This window comes from Cyclopterus lumpus, chromosome 16, assembly GCF_009769545.1.
Source record: "Cyclopterus lumpus isolate fCycLum1 chromosome 16, fCycLum1.pri, whole genome shotgun sequence".
Lineage (NCBI taxonomy): Eukaryota > Metazoa > Chordata > Actinopteri > Perciformes > Cyclopteridae > Cyclopterus > Cyclopterus lumpus.
In genome coordinates this window covers 3,565,037-3,589,290 of record NC_046981.1, presented here as the reverse complement: position 1 = coordinate 3,589,290, position 24,254 = coordinate 3,565,037, and the positions used below count along the sequence as shown (strand labels likewise).

General features: G+C 45.7%; 1 protein-coding gene across 1 annotated transcript in view; it reads right to left on the bottom strand.

Moving 5' to 3' along the window:
- Positions 1 to 10,326, bottom strand: part of LOC117745765 (thrombospondin type-1 domain-containing protein 7A) — a 65,653-nt gene extending 55,327 nt beyond the window's left edge. The window contains exons 1-4 of the mRNA XM_034554294.1: positions 10,291 to 10,326; positions 8,014 to 8,951; positions 4,885 to 5,133; positions 3,732 to 3,916 (exon numbers count right to left, since the gene is read on the bottom strand). Coding sequence (XP_034410185.1) covers positions 3,732 to 3,916; positions 4,885 to 5,133; positions 8,014 to 8,951; positions 10,291 to 10,326 — 1,408 coding nt within the window. The remainder of the gene's footprint in view (positions 1 to 3,731; positions 3,917 to 4,884; positions 5,134 to 8,013; positions 8,952 to 10,290) is intronic.
- Positions 10,327 to 24,254: the final 13,928 nt, after the last annotated feature.

The following is a 24,254-nucleotide window of genomic DNA, read 5'->3' as shown; positions in this document are numbered from 1 at the left end:
AAGTTGGAAGGCATATTTTAGGCTTTTAAGTTCCCATGAAACGGGGAAGCAGAGTGCTATTGTATTCAGCATATTGTACGCGTTTCCTGTAAAAGCAGGAAGTTCGGGAGAGACTTGTGGCGGATGTTGATTGGCACTTCCAGTGGCCAATAGCGCACCAGGTTTCAGATGGACAGCAGCTCCCATAGCTCAACATGACAAACTCCAAAGTGATCATAAGGAAACTTTCTATAACCACTTATCGCAATACATAATGTGAAGCTCTATTTTGATTCCACGGGGGGGCTTTAATGCTAAGCTAGGCTAACCCCGCCCTGACTTCTGCTCTCCGTTTAACGTGCAGACGATGATATTGATATCGGTTCCTCTCGCCTAACTCTCAGAAACAACGTGCGTCCTTAAAAACAATTACAATTAATAGTCTTTCATGTCTTTAAGTCAATCTTGTGGTCAAATATTGGGGAGAGGGGACCAACATGTCGACTCCAGCTGAGCAGAAACCCAAACGTACGCTGAGGAAGAGCCCCATGATGTTGCTTAGCCTGCGATACTGATCTCGGGTCAGATGGGAGTTACTCCCCTGTACAGATTAAGGTTACGGTTTCGGAGGTGGTAAGTTGATTCCAGATCTTGGCCTGAGGGTATCTTCCTCCCCTCTTTTTTGCATGGTGATATTTAGAACTGGCAGAGGGGAGAAAGCGAGCCGGCTGCATTAAACTTCACTGAGCCACCGTCTGCCTCTCTGTCTCAGCGGTATGCTGGGAGATTACCCCCCCCCCCCCGAGAAATCCTGCACCAAGAAGATAAGAACTTTGTGAATCTGTGTGTCTGTACACACAATAACACACACAAGTCACGCACATTTCTGCACATTTCCCCGACGACACCGCATATGAATCTTTTAACGGCGTCTTACAGGTTTCAGGCGTCCACGTGTAACAGCTCAGGTGCTTGAGCTGTATTCATGGAAGTACTCAGGAAGGACACGGGGAACATTCGATATGTTTTCGCGTTAACAGAGCATGTCTATGGATTAATATTTGGCTCCGTACCAGATTTGTGCTGATCAAAGGACTGCAGATCGATTAAAACGATGTTTCAGTGCAACATGAATGCAGCTTTCCCTCCACGAGATTAATGTAAGGAGAATTAGAAGAAATATTAATGTAATAAAAGGGGACAATGTGTAACATATATATTCATGTGAATAAACAGCGTGTCTACTTTCACCCAGTAGACCTCTGAGTGTCCATGTAAAACCAGTTACATAACACACGTAGTTGAAGATACTTATTTGAACCCAAACAACGATCTTTTCCAAGTACTTTTGTTGTATAAGTTAACTTAAAAACTATCGTGAACCGAAGTTGGAAGTTTATTTAGATACAGTATGCACGTAAAACTGCATGTTTCCTGTGAACACGGAAGTTTATTTTGAAAAGACCAAGACTAGTTTCAAACATTAACGTCGAATCGGATGCTTTTAGGGGGGAATAAAATATATTCAACGTATCTCAAAATACTTTGTAAATCTAGGTGACACCTGCTCGTAGTATTCATTTGGTTTAATGATAATTGCATTGTATTATTTTTGTTGAGATGTCATTTACATTGTGATTAAACCTATTTAATATTTAGATAACGCTACCCAACAGTCAGACCTTAGTGCACATGTTTAGTAATAACACATTGCATGTAATGTATGTAATAATCTATGTGGTCAAGAGCACCAAGTCCCTGGATCATAAGAAACTAGCAGGTTAAAATAATAATTATTTAATGTGATGTCTTTTTCAATCTTCAGATCCACATATATTTTTATTTATTTTTTTCCAGCCAGCTAAATTTCGCTTGTTGGAAAAAAAACAACAACAACAGATCGGAGGACAGCTTTGTTAGTGGGATTAAGAGCGATGATGTCAGCCTTTCCCCGTGCCGGAGCCACAACAAATTGCAGAAAATGATATCAAAATGTGGATTAGACCGACGCAGCAACACAAGTATTTGATATGCAATTATCTCCGAATCCACCGAGGGACTGCAGCTCTTATGATAAACAGCGTGTGAGGGGTTGGAGGCGGCACGCTGTCGTGTAACGCCGCTCTGATCACATTTATCCGAGTCCCACTGGAGACTTTGACTCGTTTGTTTCGGTCTTTGCTGCAAGATCTGAGGTACACGGTGTTGACTGTGGTTACAGTATTGATGGGAGACGATCAATACAACTGAAATTACGAGTCGACCGACAGAATTGACTCTTGAATCTATAAATATATATATATTTCCTCACTTGACACCGTAATTGTTAAATTGCACCGATTGCAATAGCGGCCGCGGCTTCAGTGTCGGGTGAAAAATCGACAACAGGCCAGATACTTTTGTTCACCTGTAATAATAATATTATATTTATTATTCTTATTTTATTATTACCTCTGTCCACAGTGTTTTGGGCTTGTCCCCGTTTCCATGAACCTTGGTGGAAAGGTGTCTCATTGGGCCGAGGAAGAAGCCATTAATTAGCGTCGTGCCCTCCCAGTTAGCCATACTGCTCTGATTGGCTGACACCTCCATACGTGCACGAGCTACATTGACCCCCCCCCTCTTCCCAGAATGCGTCGCCCAGACTTGAGAGGAGCATCTCACCTCCCCATAAGCTCGGCCTCAACTAATGTGTTTAACGGCCGCTTTGAGGGTGCAGCTTTGACTCTTAAGCTGGCTCGCCGAGTGTCAGAAATGGACGCCTCTGCACTTGTGACCACGAAGTCCCAGCGGGAAGCAGACAAATCCCTGTTTGACTTGGTTTTAAAAAGCAGAGGACGGCAGCCGGGTCGAGGGGGCCGCTAAACCCACCGAGGGAACGCCGCCGCTCCTACGACACACCGTGTCGTGTTGAGGGGCTGGAGGATGTAAGTCAGTGGCGTAACGCCGCCCCATCAAATACATTTTGAGTCACACCGATTTGTTTCAGGGCTTTTGCTGCAGCCGCTGGAGTCGAGAAGGAAGACGGTGGAAAGACTTTACATGTGACAGTTGACAACAAAAAGGGACTTCCTAGCAGAGGAGATAAATAAAAGTGACACAAATAAAATGTTAAAAAAAACACCCTGGAAAACATTTTCGTTTGTTATTTCAAACTTAACAGCAGCATCAATTAATTCTTTATTTGGTTTTAGTCTTGGTTTTTAATTGGTTAAATCTGAACCCATTCAAACACCTTTTTGGTGCAAAAGTAATCAGTTAAAAAGCAGCCTGTTTTACTTGTGCACGCCGAGTCCTCCTTCAACATAAATTAAAACATATTCGGTGTAAGAATTCATGAATAACTGATGTTGTTGTTGTAATTCAGACTGAATTTACAGAACACTTTTTTAGATGTGTTGACTTCATATTAAACAGGTGGGTATTTGTCTCAATGTGGCCGATCTAGTCAATTAAATCCTGTGTTGTCGTATACAATATACATCTTATACACTTCCTGCACTAAAAAAGGTTCACGCTTTGTTTTTGCGGTTCATTCTCGAAGATCTTTTGTGCAGATTTGCACGGTTTATTATTTTAATAATAAATGACAAATTGGTGAAATCGTGTCTTTGTGACTATTTCATTAAATTTGAGACATAACTTTGTTGCCTCACACGTGAAAGAAAGATCCCGTCTGTCTGTATTTCTGGGCATTAATGCGACAGAACTGCATTATTATTATTATTATTATTATTATTATTTTTTTGTACCTTTGTCTTTTTCTCTGAGGTCGTCGAGGTATTTCAGAAGCTCGGCGTTGGCCTGGACGCAGTACACCTCCCTGGTCTGCAGGCCTCCCCCACAAAGCCCGGTCAGGTTGCCACGCCGACGGTCCTGTTGGCCTAGCAACGAGTCCACCCGGCAGTCGCTCCACTCCGTGCTCCTCCAGGTGTAGCTACAGGGGAGGAGAGCGTGCACGTTTTCTGCGTGGGTGTGGTAGCGTGGCATGAAAACTTCATTTATTTACCCCGACGGAAGAACGCCGGATGTTCAGACACACAAGTGATATCGGTTTTGTGAATATAACGATGGATATTTGTCGTGGAGGCCGGTGATGATGTCATAATGTGACGGGACAGTGACATAAAAAAAAGCTGTGAAAGAAAACTACGAATCAGATTCTGAAAGAATGTTTGATTTAGAAAGAAAGAAAGAAAGAAAGAAAGAAAGAAAGAAAGAGAGAGAGAGAAAGGTATCTAAAAAAAAGAAACCCAAACACACTCCAGGATGAGAGTATTTTGTCAATAGCTGTGTAACGATGAAGGAGGATGAAATTGAGGGAATGGAGGCCAGCTGCGAGCCTACAGTTTGGCTCTTTGTGTGTGTGTGTGTGTGTGTGTGTGTGTGTGTGTGTGTGTGTGTGTGTGTGTGTGAGAGAGAGTTTGTGGGACTCCTTGATATCCCTGCAGTCTCCCTCCATTTGTCTCTACTTTGTGTCTGGCACCAGCCCAAGCACTTATACTAATCTATCTCCATATGCTGCCTCCCACACACACGCACGAGCGCACACACACACACACACAGACACACGCACACACACACACACACACACACACACACACACAGGCCACCCAGGAGGACAAATTAGCTAGGTGATATGAGTAAAGGGAAACCAACAGGGAGTGTGTGCAGCCTCCGTCAGGTTGAATGCATTTACTGCGTCCCTATTTTGTTCTTCTCCTGAGCCTTATCTGGAACACAGAGTGAATCCCTGCAGAGCGCCTGGTACTGCGGCGGGGTCTTAACAACGCCGTAACCAACGAGGAAAGGTTTCACCGCAACCCAAACATGCAATTGTATCCCCGTGAAACGCATGCCGAGTGCTCCCCTGCCGTCGGGGGGGGGGGGGGTGGAGTAACTCACGTGGAGCAGGGCGGCACGCCTTCCCCCTGAGGTTCACACGACTGAGAGTCCTCCAGCGAGGCGCACTCCGCCCCCTCGCCCACGGGGAACTGGAGCACCTGTCGGCTCCGGGCGCGGCGGCCCACGGGCGACACGGGGTCCACGCAGGTTTTGGAGCAGGGGCCCCACTCGGCCCAGTCGGTCACCCGGCAGTCCTTGGGGAGGACGCAGGATTGGACGGTCAGCGGCAGGTCCCTCAGCGTGCACAGGCTGGGGGGGAAAAGGGGAAAGAGGAGGGTCGTGAGATAGAAACCCAAACGGGTACTAACTAAGAGGAGAGACTCGAGACTCCAGGAAGTTAAACTGCGTCTTGAACAAAACTAGAACAGAGCGTGTTGGAAAAAGTGAGCTTTAAACGTCTGCTCCCAGGCTTTATGCTAAGCTAAGCTAGCCGGCTGCAGCGTTAGGTATCAAGAGAGGAAATCGATCTTCTCATCTGACTGAAGTCTATTTATCCCAATATGTTTTTTTGTTATCCGTCATTGTGATTGTGGCCACTGAGCATAACCAACAAACCTCGTCCTGCTAGGAGAGTTCTCTCTCTCTAGAAATACAAACAGTCGGCTTTACGAGCCTCACGAGTCTCCCAAAAGCAGATCCTTTCATATCGGCTCATTACGTTTCCTCTCGGTGCCCTTCAGCTGTACGCTCGATGCTCTTTGAGGTGGAGGAGCTTCCCCTTTGACCCCTCTGCCCTTGGTGCGTGGTGGCGGAAAGTCTCGAGACAACCAAAACAACCCCCCCCCCCCCCCCCCCCCCCCGTGATCAATCGCTCACGCGCATCTTTTGATCGTCTAAATGACATTTAAGATGTAATGAATAACTTGTCCTCTCCTCGGGCTCCTTCCGAATCATTAGAAATGTGTTCTAACTAAAGCCGCTTCGCACGTCTGGATGTCTTTCCCCCTCAGGGGGGGGGGGGGGTGGGGGGGGGGGGGGGTATGCAGCCGACAAGCTATTAGTGCTAATTACGTCTCCGCTTCATTTAGAAACCTCTCGTTTAGACGTCGCCGCTGCACTTCACCTCCAGCGAATCGAGACGAGGGAACGTATGAGCCGAGTGTGGGTTTTATTTTTTTTGGGTCTCTTTTCTTGAAACTCTCGTGTCTTCGCGGATTAAAATCCGCAATCTTTGAAGTTGGTGGTGAAGCGACGCCGTTTGGGGAGGATCTTCAGTTCTGTTTTTCCCACACCGAACGCGCTTCGGTCGCCGTTTTGAGGGAAACACTGAGGCTGGATTTCCTGTCTCAGATGGAGGAAGAAAAAAAAAGCCCCTATTGCAGCCAATGACCCATTTATTTTTTTGTCCCCGCTGCAGCTGGATCCTTTGAGCCTTCTCTGTTGGTCGTGTGCATGCCCGAGCATTTTGGGGGTAGATTTCAAAGATGCGGAGAGAAGAAAAAAGAAGGGAGTCATTATTTCTTCATCATTCAGACGGAATGAGGACACAATCGTTCCCTATTTAAATAAGTAAGATGACGTCTGGAATAAAGAAATGCTCATTTTGAAAGCCTGTAGGTTTTTACACACTGACGATGGACTCAGTCGGAAAGTTTCCATATTTCAACACTCAAGGCTCATTACTTGAGCTGCAAAAAAAAATTAAAAAAAGAAACAGCCAATGAAACGGTCCAAAAAAAAAACATAATTCTATGTGGGTCAAGTGATTAAAAGAGACGCCTTTTTTTATTTATTTTTTAAACATCTGAGAAAGAAAAAAAAAAGGATGGAAAGAAAAAATAACAAGAAGAGACGCAATTACCGCACCACCCTTTAATGTAATGACGTAATGCGGCGCACCAAAAACAATTATAATTCTAAAGGTCGTGATGCAAGCTTGATTAATAGGAAAAACAAGCGGCGTGGCGTGGAGGCGGCCCCTGTTCGGAGGACGGAAACGGCTCGGTGACAGATGTTCATCAACATGTTCAGAGAGCGTCTGGCTAGGAAACCACTGGGTTATCGCGTTCCACTTTTCTTTTTTTTTTTACGAAAGTGGCAAAAACAACTATTAATATTTCAGGACGAGAGATAAACAAGTCAAGGATTAATATTGATGCTCCTGAGGGCACGGTGGAGTTGTTTTCGCGACTCCTTTGAACTAGTTGAACCCCGTCACCACCGAGAGCTCCGCAGCCCCCAACAAAGCATTGAGGAATAGATTGTCGGTGCATAATTGATCAAATCTCGCTTTACCGACATTGTCACCGATTCTTTCCTGGAGATCAGAGGCACACGAAATCCAAAAAAAACGGCGACTTTTTAAGTCGAGGAACCGAGGAAGAGACGACGGCTCTTTGAAAGAACCCGCCGGTTACCTCACGGCCGTCTGACGTCCACACCAGAGGGTTTCTTATGAATACCGGCAGACGTCACTTATCGCTTTCTGTTTAATTAAATCACCAACGATCTCAGCCTGTGTGTGTGTGTGTGTGTGTGTGCTTTGTAGCTCGCGGCTATGATAATGTGATGGCCAGAGGCGAGATCAGACACGGGTTAAGGCACTCGTATAATTACAGCATTTATTTGGGGTAATAGTGCCCACTGATGGTCTAAATCAATTACCTTTGACTTGATGCTGTTTAACATTTGAGTTGTGGTGGTATCCTAGTCTCTAATTCTTTCTTTACCCGCAGCTTAACATTACAAATTGGACCCTCGGATCAAGAGATTATACTTTATTTCAATAACCCCTTCGCATTGTCAAGCCATGCAGACCGTTATATTTTCTGCATGGCTTGGTACGTTGGTTTCTTTTACGTCTCGAGAAGTCGTAACCTTAAACTTAAAATAATAGAAAGCAAAGCGTCCCATTGTTATTTATTCTAGAATAACGACGTCACGTCATCTCGAGTTACACTTTTCTTAACTTATCACTTGTCATTTTCTTCATGACACACCCGTTGGAAAACTCATTTCGAAACTCAAAATAGATGGATGGAAATGTGAAAATGAGAGTAATAGATGCATTACTTCTGCTAAATATGGAAGATAATCGCCTGATTTTCATAGGAAGGTTTCACCATTGCTTAAGCAACACAATTTAATCAAATAAAATGAACTTTATGTCATAGAAATGTTGCCACTCACTTGCGTGCCACCGTGCTGCCATTCCTGTGTATGCAGGTCACGTCCCGTGTCTGGTAGCCCACCTGGATGTCCCAGAATGGACTCTCCTGCCGGTTGAGGCGGTTCCTGGTTCGCTTCTTCTGGATGAGCTCTCTGGTCTCTGGGTCTTTGACCCCGGCGCGCTCCCTGAGCCCCTGGCCTTTTCCTTTCCTGCGCTTCACTTGGCGTGCCGTTCGAGTCTGCGGGAGGGCGCAGGGGGTCCACGGTCCGACCCTGAGACTGTGCATGCCCTCTGGACCCGCGCAAGGCCCCGGTTTACAGGACTGGAACTCGGTTAGGTTGAGACAAACGGCGCCCCCAAACAGCGGGGGAACCAGGACACTACGGACCCTGTTCCTGAGGCCCGTCCCACACGTTTTGGAGCAGGACGTCCATGGCGAGTACTCGGAAAGCACGCAATCCTGAGGGCAAGGGATCAAACAGGCCTGCTCCAGGCGAGGCTTGGGCTCAAAGTACTCACAGATGGCATCCTCTGCTGGAGACGCGTCCGCTTTGAGCATGCAGCCCACCTCCCGGGTCTGAATGCCCTCCTCGCCCCCGCTGCATGTGAACGGCCGCGAGGCCCACAAGGTCCTCGCCGAAACCGGCACGCACACGTTCCAGGCGCCCAGTTTCCAGTCGTAAAGGTCCTTGTGCCAGTCGCACACGCGGAAACAGTTCCTCTGGTTGGAGGGACGCTGGCCTTGGTCGCAGTTGGTGTGTAGCGTCGTCCAGCCGTCCACGTGGGCGCACCAGACTGCCCGGCTTTGGCTGCCTCCTGGACCGCAGTCGCTGCCCATGCATCTCCCCCACGGACCTGCACGGGGAGCAAATGAACAGGTTACAATACGAACACGTGTGAAGACAATAAGCCTTCGAGCTACAGATGCACAACAGCGTGCGGCGAGCTGGAAGAAACCCTGAAGAGCACAAAAAGAAAAGAAAAAACACATTCGCTTTTATTGGTTTTGGTTGGAAATTGGAATAATGTCGCTCCTCATGTTGGGCAAGTTGAGGGAGATTGCGTCAAGGTGTACTTCTGCTAATGGATCAATTCATAAAAACTAGAAGTACCGCTTCGTCTGTCCAAAATGTCTTCCCTTTATAATTTGATCTCATTCGACATTTGCGGGAAATTGTCATAATTATTATTGAGTCGTGGCCAGAAAACGTTTTTGGTGAGGTCCAAGTGGGCGAAACTCCCTCCCGGGCGTCCACGATAATGGAGCCGCACACACAGTAAGTACGCATCCCGTAGAAGCAGAAGGCCTCGTACTAAAACATAAACGCACATGGCTGGTGATCCGATGTGTCGAATTACAATAACGCCCTGCGGTTACGTACATTAGCAACACTCACGGATGCCATTCGAGAACTCCTCTCAGAAATGCGCATTACGCGGGGCCTCAATTAGTGAAAGGCGTCAAACCCTCCCATGCTTGGAGAGAGACGGGCGGTTTGCTTCGGCTCGTCTAGCGATGCGTCTTCGAGGACGACTCACTCGGTGAATACACGGACGCTCTCCGACGTGGTCCTTCGACGTAGGGTGTGTTGAGAAGCCGTTGCCAGCCCACAGCAGAAGCATCAGCGAGTGCAAAAAACAAACAACAATGATAACGACACGAGCACTGGAGTTCAGTGTGAATGAATCCACGCTGCTGACTTTCACTACCGCACCAAATTATTATTAATGAATTATTAATCCGCAACTGAAAGTAGTCCCTCACAAATGCACTATTTGCTTCAGTTTGAGTAAGATTCACTTAAAAACTACAGCGCCCAGCTCTATATTGTGGAGGAAATGACTCTTTAATCATTGGATATGTTATAAAAGAATATCATCTTCATTAGGGACCAATGGGATTCTAATGATTGCTAATGAAGTTGGAAGATATCGAGAAATGAAGTAAAACGTTGTTAGTTTTGGTCTTTTCATTAGATTCACTGACCCCTTTTATTGCTATATTCATCATCAACCCCATCACATGCTTTGTGTTTATTTATCGCTCCTCCTCTCCTCACCTTCTACCATCTGGGATGAAAAACGAATGCTTCAATACGCTCGTCGCTATGAATCCGACATTGTGCGAATAGAAACAAAGAACACATGATTCCATTACATTTAAAAGCTTGCGTGGAGTCAAACGGAGGGCGAACGAGCCTCATTTAATGTGGCATGAAGAACCGTCTTAACCCAGTCATCACCAACTCAGCCGGTCCTCTCAAGCGAGTTGAAAAACACCAATTAAAGCGGCGTACCTGCGCTCGCAGTGTGTTATCCCGAAGCCTGTGCATACTAGCAGGGAGAAGAAATCAAACTTAATTGGGCAGCTTCACTTTTCCACTCACATTAAAGCCCTGGGTAATTGATTACGTTGGTACGGGGCCCCCCGGGGGGTCTTGATTGGACCCTTTGTAGCGGGGGGCCGTCGTTGAGCGAGGGCAGCTCGCGTTGACCTGCGTCCAGGCTGAGTTTTTAAAATCACTCCTGGCAGAAAATCAGCAGCACATTTCCGGCCAATGATTGCCTCTGATGAGGCGGCTCTGATCCAGCTGACAGCGTCTACCTCCAGTCAACGTGAGCCTCAAAGCCCTTCTCTCAAAGTTTGGCTTACCTCTCACGATGTCAACACTCTCAATCAATGAGGCAAGATGGCCGTCTTTAGCTCCACATCATTTTATTACAAACCTCTTGAATTGAGGACGAAGATTCAGAGGGTAAGCTACATTAGTATTCCCTCGACTTGTCTGAGTCCATAAAAATCGATGTGATTTCTCATCCAATAATAGAAAAAAGGGGCGACTTGGGAGTTTGGTTTTTTTTCGCCTTCACAATGCAAACTGAGACAGCGAGCGTTATCTCGAGGAGCTGATGGAGTTTTTGATGCAGCGGAGAAGAAAAATAAATAAATGGCGTCGGTCCAGAATCTAAAACGCAGCGGAATCGAGACACGTCCTCCGGGTTCCCGAAATAAAACAACCTCCAACCCAAATCTAACTTTAATCCATCCCCAGATCTCAGACTCCGGCTCCTGTGGAATATAACGAGCTCACAAAGCTGGGCTGTGTTCTGCATCTCGTTCCGTTTCCTCTCTCATCCAACAATAAAGTGAAGACAGATAATAAAGTGCAAAAAGATTTTAAAAAATTGAGACAACGTGTATATTAAGAAAAGCTGTCTTTCGTTTGCAGCTGTTCGCACGTCTGAACCGTGGCCTTTCTTCTCCGGATGTAAATCAATGCGTAGCTCCCCCGGTAGCCTCCGGCTAACGTTTCAATATTGCATGCGGCCTGACAGCCCCATTAAACATCCTGCAAACAAACAAAAAGGCACGCTTCGCCTCCATTGCTCACATTTAGCAGAACGTATTCACTAAATTATCAATAACTGTCGCTCCCCTGTAAAGTATCGGGGTCTCTTGAGAAAAGCCTTCACGTCATAATATCTTCATGTGGAAGGTGTCACGACTGGTGTCAAACCGATCGTCAATAAAAGACGATTTCATTCAGCTGAAGATCCAGTTCCACTGGATCAGTTATAGTCAAATCAAATGTAGAAGACAAAAGGATAAAAACAGAAATCCAGAGTATCCTGCTAGACACGGACTGCATGCAAAGAACTGTGCAATCTAATTGTAAATGGAGGTTGTTTTTTTGTTGTTGTTGTTGTGTGTCTGCTTATTCGGAGACTTTACTTTCCTGTCAGACTTCATGTAAAAACCGGCCGCTTTGTTTGCATCGACTCAATCAAAAAGTGAGCGGGGGAAGCAAACACAATTTAGCCAAATAAATACTGTATAGAGAAACACACCAATATTGCAATCTTTCAGAAAATATAGCTGAATGGATATAAATGTTTTTTTAAAAAGGGCTAAAAAATGAAGACATGTCGTACTTCCAGTCTTTCTCTCCACCGTTACTTCATTTAATTTAAAAAGTGCAGAAAGTAAACTTAGCGTATGCATCATTCATGAGAGAGAACGTAATCCAAACACTTAAATATGAACGAATCGATGGGAGAAATCGTTGGCTGAATAACTCGGCATTTAAACGCATCATAACTCGATAGTCTGAAAAGTGAATACCGACAATAAATTCAGTAAACCTTTTTTGCAAGTGCTGAAAGTTTGCGCTCACCCCCAATATGTTAAATACACAAGGGAACGAGACACAGGTGGGAAACATTGAGGGCGGGGCTTGCAATCACACAGGAGGCGTGGCTGAGGGCAGGTGAAGGGAATGGACAATCACAGGGACAGGAAGTGCAGGGAAACAGAGGACACGAGAGACAAGGACTTCAAAATAAAACAGGAAGCACACAGGATGTTACAAATATCCTTTTTGTTGTTGTTTTAAGTTCATGTTTTTCACCATATCTCAGTAAGATTATGGCTATGTATTGGCAAAAATCTTGCAAAATACGCATATTATTCTATAAACTATTCACCGGATTGAAGATTTATTAATTGCGACGTAAAATGTCCTCTAATTAAAGAACCCAAGGCACCGCAATGCACTGCATGTTCGTCATATTCTTGCTCAGACTTTAACAGACTGTTTTTAATGAGCTAACTTCACTTTTCAGTCATTTGCAAGTGCTCGGTGACTTTAAAACTGAAGAGAAAAAAACGGGGGAAGTTCTGCAGGCTATTTGAGCAAACTTCAAAATAAAATGAGCTCTTCTTTGTTTTACTTGGAGGACCCCCCCCCCCCACACACACAGTGGCGGTGAGAGCCTGGTGTCTGGACCGGGCCTCCAGTGTCTATTTAACGAGCAGCTTCTTTGTCCCTGCAGGGTCAGCGCCGCTAATGAACGGGTCACCCCGTCGCTCTGTTTGTTTAAGGCGGGACCTTTCTCTCGGGTCTGGGGGGGGGGGGGCTCACCGCGGCCGTCTCCCCCCCACAACCGGTGGATGTGTCCAATCAGTCGTCTCGGAGACAAGTCATGACTAAAGTGTAATGCTGCTTTGCCTCAATCGGTAACAATTAGGATTTCTGAAAGCGCCGCAGGGGTCCGTAGAGTGCACTGCTCAGAAAAAGTGCCCGAAACCCTTTTTTTCGACCCTTCGTGGTGGAAAACTTATCCGAACGCCGACGGCGACGCCGCGATGAGAAGCAGCAGTCTGAAGGTCTGAAGGGTGAAAAATGAGTTAAAATGAGTTAACGCACATATCGTGTCATTCTTCCCCACACACTTCCATTAGTAAATGAGGATGAGCTGCATCGGAAGATGATTTTTTTTACATTGTGTTATATTTATTTGCTGGCTGCACGTAAACAAAACCTCCTTTCGGTGATCCGATAGTATTTTCCCGGGTTTTGTTATTAATAAAAAAAGCCCTGAAAACGAATCAACCTCGGGAAAAAAAAAACCGCTTCGGCGGTGGAGGCTTTAAAACATTTTTTTATAATTAAAAGATCAGTTCCAAAGCAACGCAGCAAGATGTCAGTTTCATTATGTTTGTTAGTTTAAAAAACTTGGTACACTCCTTTGTTCCCTCTGTGTGAGTATTTAAAAAAATTTTTAAAATAAACAAGCGACTTCAAACAGAGTTTCTGAGCGTTCAACACTTTACGAGGCTCCACAGTTCAGGGTGGAATAAATCACATGGACGTCAATGTGATAATTGCACGCTCGCCGCGTCGCCTCTGGGTAGAACTGAGTATTACCACATTGAACTCGCCACGTTGAGGCACATTAAGCTCAGCATTATGTTGTTGTTTTTTTTGGCTGAGAGCTACAAATCAAATCTGGTGCGCGGTGTGTGTGTGTGTGTGTGTGTGTGTGTGTTAAAGAACACAGCCGGCTACAAATGCCGTTCCCAGAAAAGAGAAGCTTTTGCCATTCAGGTCACGAGGGAACGTTCCAGAGATCACTATTTAGCACCAGATGGGCATTAGCCTTTTGGTCTTAATAGCCTCAGTATGAAAGGAGAAAGCAACCGGAGGCTAATACTTAACATCAGAAGGAACACTTGGAGCGGCTTCGCATTGGAGGATGATTGTTAACCCCGGCCTGCGTTGGGGGGGGGGGGTCTTTATCTACATTTCATTAAGCCGTAATACCACGATTGTGCTCGCGTGGCTCAAAGGAGCTTCTTTTGACGGCCACGAGGGCACACACAAAGTTAAATAAATAAGTGGTCTTTATTGCAGCTGTATGATAGCGACGGCGCGGTTGGAAACGCATCCCATTGGTTCCCACGAAGAAGAAAAAAAATAATCACTGGTTACTGTAATCACTCCTTTCTAATGCTCAGAGAGACGGGCATTACACAGTTAATAACGCCATACTGTCCCGGCGTTATTAATATGTGGAACAGGTCGTCATGGCTACCGGTCGAGCCGTCCTTCACGGAGAGAGTAAAGTCAACGTGTGCATGCCAGTGGCAGAGAGGAATATGACTTAAAGCACACCACACTTAGCCTTGCTGAACGACATCGGTCAATCAATAACTAACTTTTTTTTAATTACAATTTGATTTGTAATTAGAGACGCAAGAGTTAGATCGAAAAGACGATTCACTTGCTGGATGGATGTTTTTCTGTCTTTTGCTTGACCCTTTTTTAAAAATGTTTTACCCACCGAATCGATTAATGAAGAAACTAATTGGCCAATTTATTGATGCTAAAAAAATAATCCACACTTGCTCAAATATCTGTACAATGGCAGCTACGGTGCTGTTAGTATAAAAAGGTCTCAGGGGTGCCTCACACCGATCCACGCCAGAAAGGACACACCATCCCCTACGAGGTGTGGAATAATCCAACATGCTGTATTTGACTTTGGTTTTTAACAACAGTTGTATAAGCAACATCTCACAACGGTGCCATCTTCTAACATAAGAGATATAAACGGAACAACAAGAGTCAACAATCCTCAGGTCCATCGAGCTAAAGACTCAACGCTGGTCTTTAGTACATGAACAGCATGTCAGACAAGGCCGGCTCTCTAATGAGGGGCACTGAAAACACCAGGTGGTGCGCAGGAAGTCGTCGTTGTGCGGGGGCCGTCTCGTTCCCCCTGGAGCGAGCGTCTTGAAGACAGAGTCGATTTTTCCGCCACGATTGCACACTTCAGAAAAGTTCAGAAAAAAATCGTCTCAAAAAAAACGCGTGCTGGAGCAGAAAGATGAGCGTCAGAGAGAGAGAGAGATACATGAAATCCCCCCCCCCCCCCCCCCCCCCCCCCCCCAACAAATGCTGTTAAAGGCTGTGGCAGGGGAAGCTCTGCATTCTAAGTGCAGCCACCGAGGGGAGAGCAGAACACACAGAGTACCGTCAGAGGGAAAATAAATATGTGTGTGTGCACTGCGGCGAACTGTTTTATCTCTTTATTTACCAAAAAATGAAAGCTCTTGATCTGCAGGGAGGCGATATATATATACGAACACACACACATTCACACACACACACACACACACACATACCAGAGAGCCTGCCGTCCATCCACCGGGCGGCTTCGACGCGTCGGGTTTATGTTGACTTGTTGACTCACATCCGAGCTGACAGACGCCCCCCTCCCCTCCCCTGCAAGTCTGCCCTGGAGGGGTGTGATGGTTTGGCAAAGGGTACGGTGGCGAGGGCGAGGGGGGGGGGGGGGAAGGGGGGGGGGGGGAGGGGGGTTCAGTGACTTCGCCCCATGGATGAAAGCCTCGGGTCCGCGAGCTGCTTTTAACAAGCGCGGTGACACCAGCTGTTCCAGGCGTTTTCCAGAGAGAGAGAGAATGAGATGTACGCACAGCGGGGATGCTTGTTCTCCCAGAAGATGATATTCTTCTAGTCGTGTGTGTGTGTGTGTGTGTGTGTGTGTGTGTGGGGGGGGGGGGGGGGTGTATTTCATCTCCCTTCGCTCAAACGTACACTATTTATAAGACTGGTTGCAGTTATTCGGGCGACAGAAACACAACAACAAAGGAACCGACGCCAGGCCCGAAAATGAAAAACAGACTTCAGATATGACTATGACTATTTTCTTGGCGTGGAGGGACACACACACACACACACACACACACACACACACACCACATTGTGAACACCTGTCCAAAAACAGAAGGAAAGGCATTGATTGGTTTTCCACCCCGGCCGCCGTCCAAAGGTTTGGCATCGCAGGTGCTGCTGCTTTTGAACAATCCGTCGTACATTTTGGGTTGAAAAATTAAATATATATAGATATATATCTATAGATATAGATATATAGATATATAGATACACATATATATATATATATATATATATATATATATATATATATATATATATATATATATATATATATATGAGGTTTGTTTAGTGTTTGTACGCCCTAAAAAGGCTCAACTGCCCGAACAACGGAAAGAAAGAGACAAAAGGATATGGAAGACACGTTCATCATTGTTTACAATCCATAAAAAAAAATGTCTAAAGGGACTTAATTACGTGTTGAGGTGTCTTCACTTCTTCATATTTAGGAACGTAATGTGACAGATTGAACACATGTCGCTGTCAATTAGAGAGAGACGCTGCCGCGGGGGAATGACCGCCCCACGTTGGTTATTATCTATAAGACTGACGAGTGATCGGTAAATGTGAGATATCCAGGTGAATACTTTCCAACGCACCTGCATCGGAGTCGGTTAATAATTTATAAAAGATTCAACAGCTGTTTGCTCTGGGCGCCGCGCAGACGCCACCGTGTCAACAGGAACTACTTTCTGAGTCCTTCTGAAAAACTGCTGACGGAGGAGAAAGAAAAAAAGAAAGCGCACTCCTTCTGGAAAGAGAATATGTTTTGAGACAGAATTTTTTGAAACGGATCAATAAGCGTCTACAGAGAGGAAACTTCTCAAAGCCGGTGGGTTTGGGTTTTTTTTTTGGACTGAAATATAAAAAATGGTGAATTTTTAAAGCTGCCGTGCGTTTAAAAAAGAAAGAAGAGGGAGATCGCTAACAAGTCGACGACTTAACGTCTTAAAACAATAAAGAAGATTATCGGGCCGAACTAAAACGTGTAAGTATCATAATGCTTTTATCACGCTGCATAGTGCTTTTATTTATGCATTAGTGCAACAACAACAACAACAACAACAACAAAAACATGTCATCCCTTCAGCACACTGAGACATAACTGGAAACGTGGGAGAATAAAACCAACAAGTATCTCCCTGAATGGACGCCGCTGGATGGGGGAGTGTTTTTGTTGTTTTTTTGCAATCTGACCCTTTAATATTCATCATTCTCAAAGTGGTACTGCGGGATGCTGCGTGGACACCGAATTAAACTCCGCAGGTGTCCGATTTAAATTATGCATCTACATTTTTTCTTTGTTGCTGATGCAAATCCTCCCGTCGGTGATATCCAGCGTGGAGTGGCTGGATCATCTTTTTGTACTCTAAGAAGTGACAGCCTGTGAATGAATTTGCACGATTAGGGGGGCGGTGTGTGTGTGTGTGTGTGTGTGTGTGTGGGGGGGGGGGCATGAGACAAGGCTGCAGGGTTTAATACCACTGGAGTGGGGACGCACCTGTGAGAGAGCTGATGTTACAGGTGTGTGTCACTGTGTATCTGTGTGCACGACGCAGGGTATCTGCATGTGTGCTGTTGGGCGCAGGTGTTGCTCCGGAAGGGGGAGAGGGGGGTGGGTGTGGGGGGGGGGCAGCTTGATGATGGAGCTGTCACTTGATTAAGATACATTTTTCCAATCACACGGCGAGGTCTCCCGCCCCTCGGGGAGTGCCAGCGTCTGGGATTAGATTACCGCCCTCCCACAATGCACCACGCTTCGCATCACAATCCAATAGGGGAGCGATGCCATGAGTGTGTGTGTGTGAGTGTGGGGGGGGGGGGGGGGGGGGGGGGGGGGGGGGGGGGGGAATGAGAGGTTTAAAATGAGCTTTGGGGACACGCAGTAAATCACAACAGCAACGAGAACACCGGCAGGTATCCGCTCGTCTAGAAGACAACGAGGTGCAAATTAAAGCGTTGCAGACAATTGTTTTTTTTCTTGTTTTCTTTTCTTGCTACATGCTTTAATTTGAGCTGATCAGATACAAACTTGTGCGGTGGCGCATGAAGAAACAAGATAATAATAATAATGGAATTAAGCAATAACAGTAATACGCAGTGGAACCTGACACCGATGGTAATTATTAACGGTGCACTCGAGACCGATATTGTGAGAGAAGAGCTGACGCTTGGTGCTTTTAGGAGAGTCCACCAGCAATTTGATTTAATTTATTCATCTCAAACACGATGACATTCAAGTGCAGCGTTCCCCAGCCAGACGGGTTCATATCCAGCCAACGTGTCGGGAATGGCACATTTTTTATATTTTTTTCCGCTTCAACAAAGCTCGGAATTAGAGACCAATCACGATCGCGATCACCTCGTAATCCGGTAACGATCACCGACAGCACCGCGGAAGACGGTCTGAGGAAAAATGGGAGCGCTGCCAAAGGGGAGAATTCAGAAAATTGTAATTTTAGCCAAATTGACAGGTCGCCATAATAATAATAAAACAAAAAGAGTTCCAGACTGGATGAGAGAACAGGAAACACGTGTTCTGGCCTTTTTATTCTGCAAACACATTAAAAAGTGCATCAGAAATAGCAAGACATCCACAGCAGTTATTTAAAAAAAATTTATGCATACAATAATTTCCAGCCTGCTGAATTTATTAAGTGTAAAAGTTACCGATAACACAGAAAATGGGAGCTCGGGATGATGTAGATGTCATGAAAAGTAAACGTATGTTTCCGTCGCCTCGGGTGGATTAGCTTTAATATATTTTGGTTGCTACAGTTAGCCGCACAACTTGCAGGGTGCTAACCAATAACGCTCCGTGTTTAGCATGTTAGCATTCACTAAGCTAACGGGAATGTCATTCGTCTTAATAAACCAGTTTCTGAAATTGATGCAAAACGAGATGATCTGGAGGCGAATTTGATAGCGATCCAACCCGACGATCGTTGGGACGTTTCACTAAAAACATAAAAAGAATCTCGACCTCACGGAAAGTCACATGAATGTCTGTAAAATAATTGTTTATTAATATCTGTCTGATTTTTTAAAAACTGTTCATAGAGAGACTACCAACGCTTTTAACGACTGCCTGTTTTTTGCAAAGGACCGGCCAAATTGTCGAATGAAAACGCTATTGTGTGAATGTCCTACACAAATCCATTGTTTTACAAAAAAACATGGGGGGGGGGGGGCGTGGGGGGGGCGTAGGAGTGGGAAGGTGGCAATAACATGTTCCAAGACTTTGGTGATGAACTTAGACAGAAATTTCCATAAAATTACAGAATTGTCTGCAACAACAAGGAAGTGTGTAATTTAGTCAAATTCAAGGAATAAAGTGCTGCATTCTTTTGTTTTCGGTTAATTAAAGCCTCGACGTTGAGGGAAAATTACCGCCTGTCAGGTTGTTAATTCCTGTAACAACAAGGTTTTGTGTGTGTGTGTGTGTATGTGTGTGTGTGTGTGTTTTACCAGCTCGGCATATGGATTTAAGAACGCTTCTAGGCCGGTTTGACACTAAATATATTGAGGTTCAGGCCCGGTTCTCGGGGCCTACGGGGATCCTTCTTGGACTGGGATTCGGTCGGCAGTAGGGAGGTGGGAGGTGTTGGACGGGGAACATGGATACGGGAGCCAAGCTTGATCCATAACACGTGCACACACACATGCACACAGCGGGCCAAAAGCAGAGCAGACTGTGATCGTACCACCACATCGACCCACCGCCTTCTGTCAGCTCTTTTCATGCTCGCCTTCATTTCATGGTACGCTGACGTGCATGATGAAAGAAACGGAGGACGAGGAGGTGAAATCGGGGGGGGGGGGGGAAACCTTTTGCATTTTTGGAAGAATCACGCTCCCACGAACATCACGTTTCGTTTCATCTTCGTTGCTTTTGATTGTTTTTTGTTGTTGTTTACTTTCCAAAAAGAGAAAAAAATCCTCCATTTTCACTTCACTCGGCCCGAATTGCTCACACGTGTGAATTAGGTGTTACGTATCCGAACAGATGATGAATTTAAACTTATGCACCTGTCCATAAAAACAATGCCCATTGGAGGGATGACACCGCCCATAGTGACACCTCCAATGACCTTCCAATGACTCTCCAATGACCCTCCAATGACCCTCCAATGACACTCAAATGACCCTCCAATGACCCTTCAATGACTCTCCAATGACTCTCCAGTGACTCTCCAATGACCCTCCAATGACTCTCCAGTGACTCTCCAATGACCCTCCAATGACTCTCCAATGACACTCCAATGACTCCAATGACTCTCCAGTGACTCTCCAATGACTCTCCAATGACTCTCCAATGACCCTCCAATGACCTTCCAATGACCCTCAAATGACCCTCCAATGACTCTCCAGTGACTCTCCAATGACTCTCCAATGACTCTTTAATGACCCTCCAATGACTCTCCGGTGACTCTCCAATGACTCTCCAATGACTCTCCAGTGACTCTCCAGTGACTCTCCAATGACTCTCCAATGACACTCCAATGACTCCAATGACTCTCCAGTGACTCTCCAATGACTCTCCAATGACTCTCCAATGACCCTCCAATGACCTTCCAATGACCCTCAAATGACCCTCCAATGACTCTCCAGTGACTCTCCAATGACTCTCCAATGACTCTTTAATGACCCTCCAATGACTCTCCGGTGACTCTCCAATGACTCTCCAATGACTCTCCAGTGACTCTCCAGTGACTCTCCAATGACTCTCCAATGACACTCCAATGACTCCAATGACTCTCCAGTGACTCTCCAATGACTCCAATGACTCTCCAGTGACTCTCCAATGACTCTCCAGTGACCCTCCAATGACTCTCCAATGACACTCCAATGACTCCAATGACCCTCCAGTGACCCTCCAATGACCCTCAAATGACTCTCCAATGACCCTCCAATGACTCTCCAATGACCCTCCAATGACCCTCCAGTGACCCTCCAATGACTCTCCAATGACACTCAAATGACCCTCCAATGACCCTCCAATGACTCCAATGACCCTCCAATGACTCTCCAGTGACTCTCCAATGACTCTCCAGTGACCCTCCAATGACTCTCCAATGACCCTCCAATGACTCTCAAATGATCCTCCAATGACCTTCCAATGACCCTCCAGTGACTCTCCAATGACTCTCCAGTGACCCTCCAATGACTCTCCAATGACCCTCCAATGACTCTCCAGTGACTCTCCAATGACTCTCCAATGACCCTCCAATGACTCTCAAATGATCCTCCAATGACCTTCCAATGACCCTCCAGTGACTCTCCAATGACTCTCCAGTGACTCTCCAATGACCCTCCAATGACCCTCCAATGACCCTCCAATGACTCTCCAATGACTCTCCAGTGACTCTCAGTTCACACAGGGTTAACTGGGCCGCGTTGAGGAGTAATGACACATTTCCAGCAATCTCAGCTACAAAATTGACAGCGTCACCGACTGGTGGTCCTATGGGAGGTCTTGTTAGGATGTTGGGCTATAATTGCATGACATGTCGGCGGAGGGGTGGGGGTGGGGGGCATATAAAGACAGGGCAGAAGGGACACAGTTGCCAATACTTGCTGGTATCTGCTGAGCGTTGTTAAGCGCGTGACTATTTATATTTTCTCACGTTTATGGACAGAATCCCTTTGAGAAATCTCGCCTTTTGATACCTTCGGAATGAAAAAGGTTCCTTTTTCATTTTTTCTCTTCGTCATCGCCGGCATTAAAATCGAGAAAGCAGCCGTGGGAGAAGTGATTGATTACTATAAAACCTGTCAGGCCCCCCCCCCCCACACACACACACACACAGTTGTGTGAAAACTGAGAGCCAAGAATAGATCTGAAGACTGACAGCTGCCTCTCCCGTAGGACATCAGCCTCTCTTGCTTGAGCTAATTTGTGCCGATGCCTACGCATGTGGAGGTGTGAGCGTGTCACGCCACAGAGGTTTTTTTGGGCACGCCGCTTTGATTTGAGTGAAACGACCGGGTGGTGCAGCTGGTGTTTCCATGTTTACCACGTCGGAGCCTTTTTAGTTTTTCCGACGCTCAGCTTCTTTAAAATATCCTGCTGCTGTGCTCCTGCAGGAGTAATAAAGGATTATCTTATCTTATCTTCTTGCACATGCAAGTTGTAGTATAAGATGCTGCCCCCTCTGCCTTTGCAGTATACAGCAGTACCTCAAAGTCAACTCTGCAAGTAGGAAGAGAACAGTTGAATAATTCACGGCGGCTGCCGCGTGCATCCTCCGAGCTGTGAATCCCTTCCACCAGATAAAAGAAGCAGAGCTATAGAGCGTTGACGTTGTCCGCCTTGAACCAGAAGGCGTGACTAACCGTCAAACACAGAGGAGGCACATGCACCTGAACGATTCTGAATCCCTCAATCCCGCTGTGAACATTACGAGTTCAGCAGGAAGCCTTCAACTCTCACTTCGCGCATTTTAGGGAAAACTTGAGCCGCGTTTTGAAAGAGATCAACTGGGGGCGGGCGTGGCGGCCGGAGATCAGCGCGTGCGATCCCGTCCACCGGACTTGACAAGCGGCGCCGCACACCCAGATCGAATCAAAGAGGCCTGAAATGAACACGGGAGCGGAAAGACGCCACCTGGGTGCGCACACGGAAAATGATGAAGCTGCGATCAGAGACATCTTTCTTTCTTTTTCATCCCGAGTACGAAGCCCAGATCTCAGTCTCTGCTCGCCTCGCCTGACCCCTCCCTCTCACACCTTCCCCTCATGTTAATGGAATAGATGGGGGAGATTATAGAGCCCCCCCGGGAGACGGTTGCTAGGATATTGATGGCGGTCACAGGGACGAACACGGCTCCTGGTCACTTCTTGCCTTTATCTTTTTTTCCGTGACGGTCTCCCATGTCATGTTTTTTTCAAGACATTGACGCGGCTTTTTGAATTTCTCCCCAAAAAAAAACACATTATTACTGCAAATCACGTTAAAGAACAAATTAATAATTACATGAAAAGAGGCCCTCGGATCAGCATAACGACCTCAGGTTGGCTGAGCATCGTTACTGTGTGAGAAGAAAAAAAATAATCAATGATTGAAAGCTAAAATCCTCCCCGAGAATCACCATATTCCTTTAAAGAGGAGATCTTCATTTAGTCGAGGCCACGGATTGACCACGAGAGCTCGGACTGGTCGTGAATACGCTCCTCTGTTATTAATCTGTAATTAATCCTGGAAACTAAGAAGCGCTGCCAGTGTGCGAAAGGTCAACCAAACAACGAAGGGATTTGAAGCAATTGAATTAGTGAGGAAGACGGGCCGAGAAGGCCAGCGGTTTATACGGCACATGCGAATATGCAACATATTTTTAGGATTAAAGTTTAACCTCAGGCTTTATGTTGCACCCCCCCTCTCTCAATTATTTATTTGTATAAACTTGTATGAGCTTTCATGTTTAATTAATCTTCCTTATAACTTGAAACAGTGGCTACGAGCTTCTACAGTTGCAATAGTTACGATTGTTTTCAAAAACATTTCCCCTCGTACCCAAAAGTGGCGACCACCAGTGCTGATATATGGAGCCAAAAAGACCAGCAGTTCCTCAAATGGCCACTTGAGGCTGTCTCAAAAGGTGAGTCAATGGCCATAGAGCCCAATGTGTAAATGCCCAACTTAACAGCAGAAATAAACATGTTTACAGCTTAAATTTATCCATTATTAAAGTAAATGCGCTTTGATTGACAGGTACCAGGTCGCTAGCTGCTAGCTGTCTACCTGGCCGCCTCATGAAACAACATGCGACCTTGCGACACGCTGCTACCTCACACCGGCTCCCGAGGCTATTTTTTTACTCTTGTATTTTTGCATGGCAATATTTGATGGTTTTCTGTATCTCCTCACTTCTTAAATATTGTAGACATATTGTTACATGCCTTTAAAAAAAGTTCTTTGGATCTTTATATTTCATCCTATTTAAACCTCAAAGTATAGGATCCACAAAATAAATTAATAAAAAAGATATAAACATCAAATATGTTATTTATCTATTTTACCAAAGTGAAAATACAGACGTCTCATCTAGAAATCCCCCCAAAAAACATATTTTTTTCCATTTCTGCGACTCGTCACAGTGTCGTTATCTAAAATTGAGTCTTTATCACATTAGAAGAGAAAAATAAATAATAATATCTGTGAACTACAGGGTGGTAAAGGTACGCAAAGATCGTGGTTATAGCCCAAAAAATAAACGTCAGTC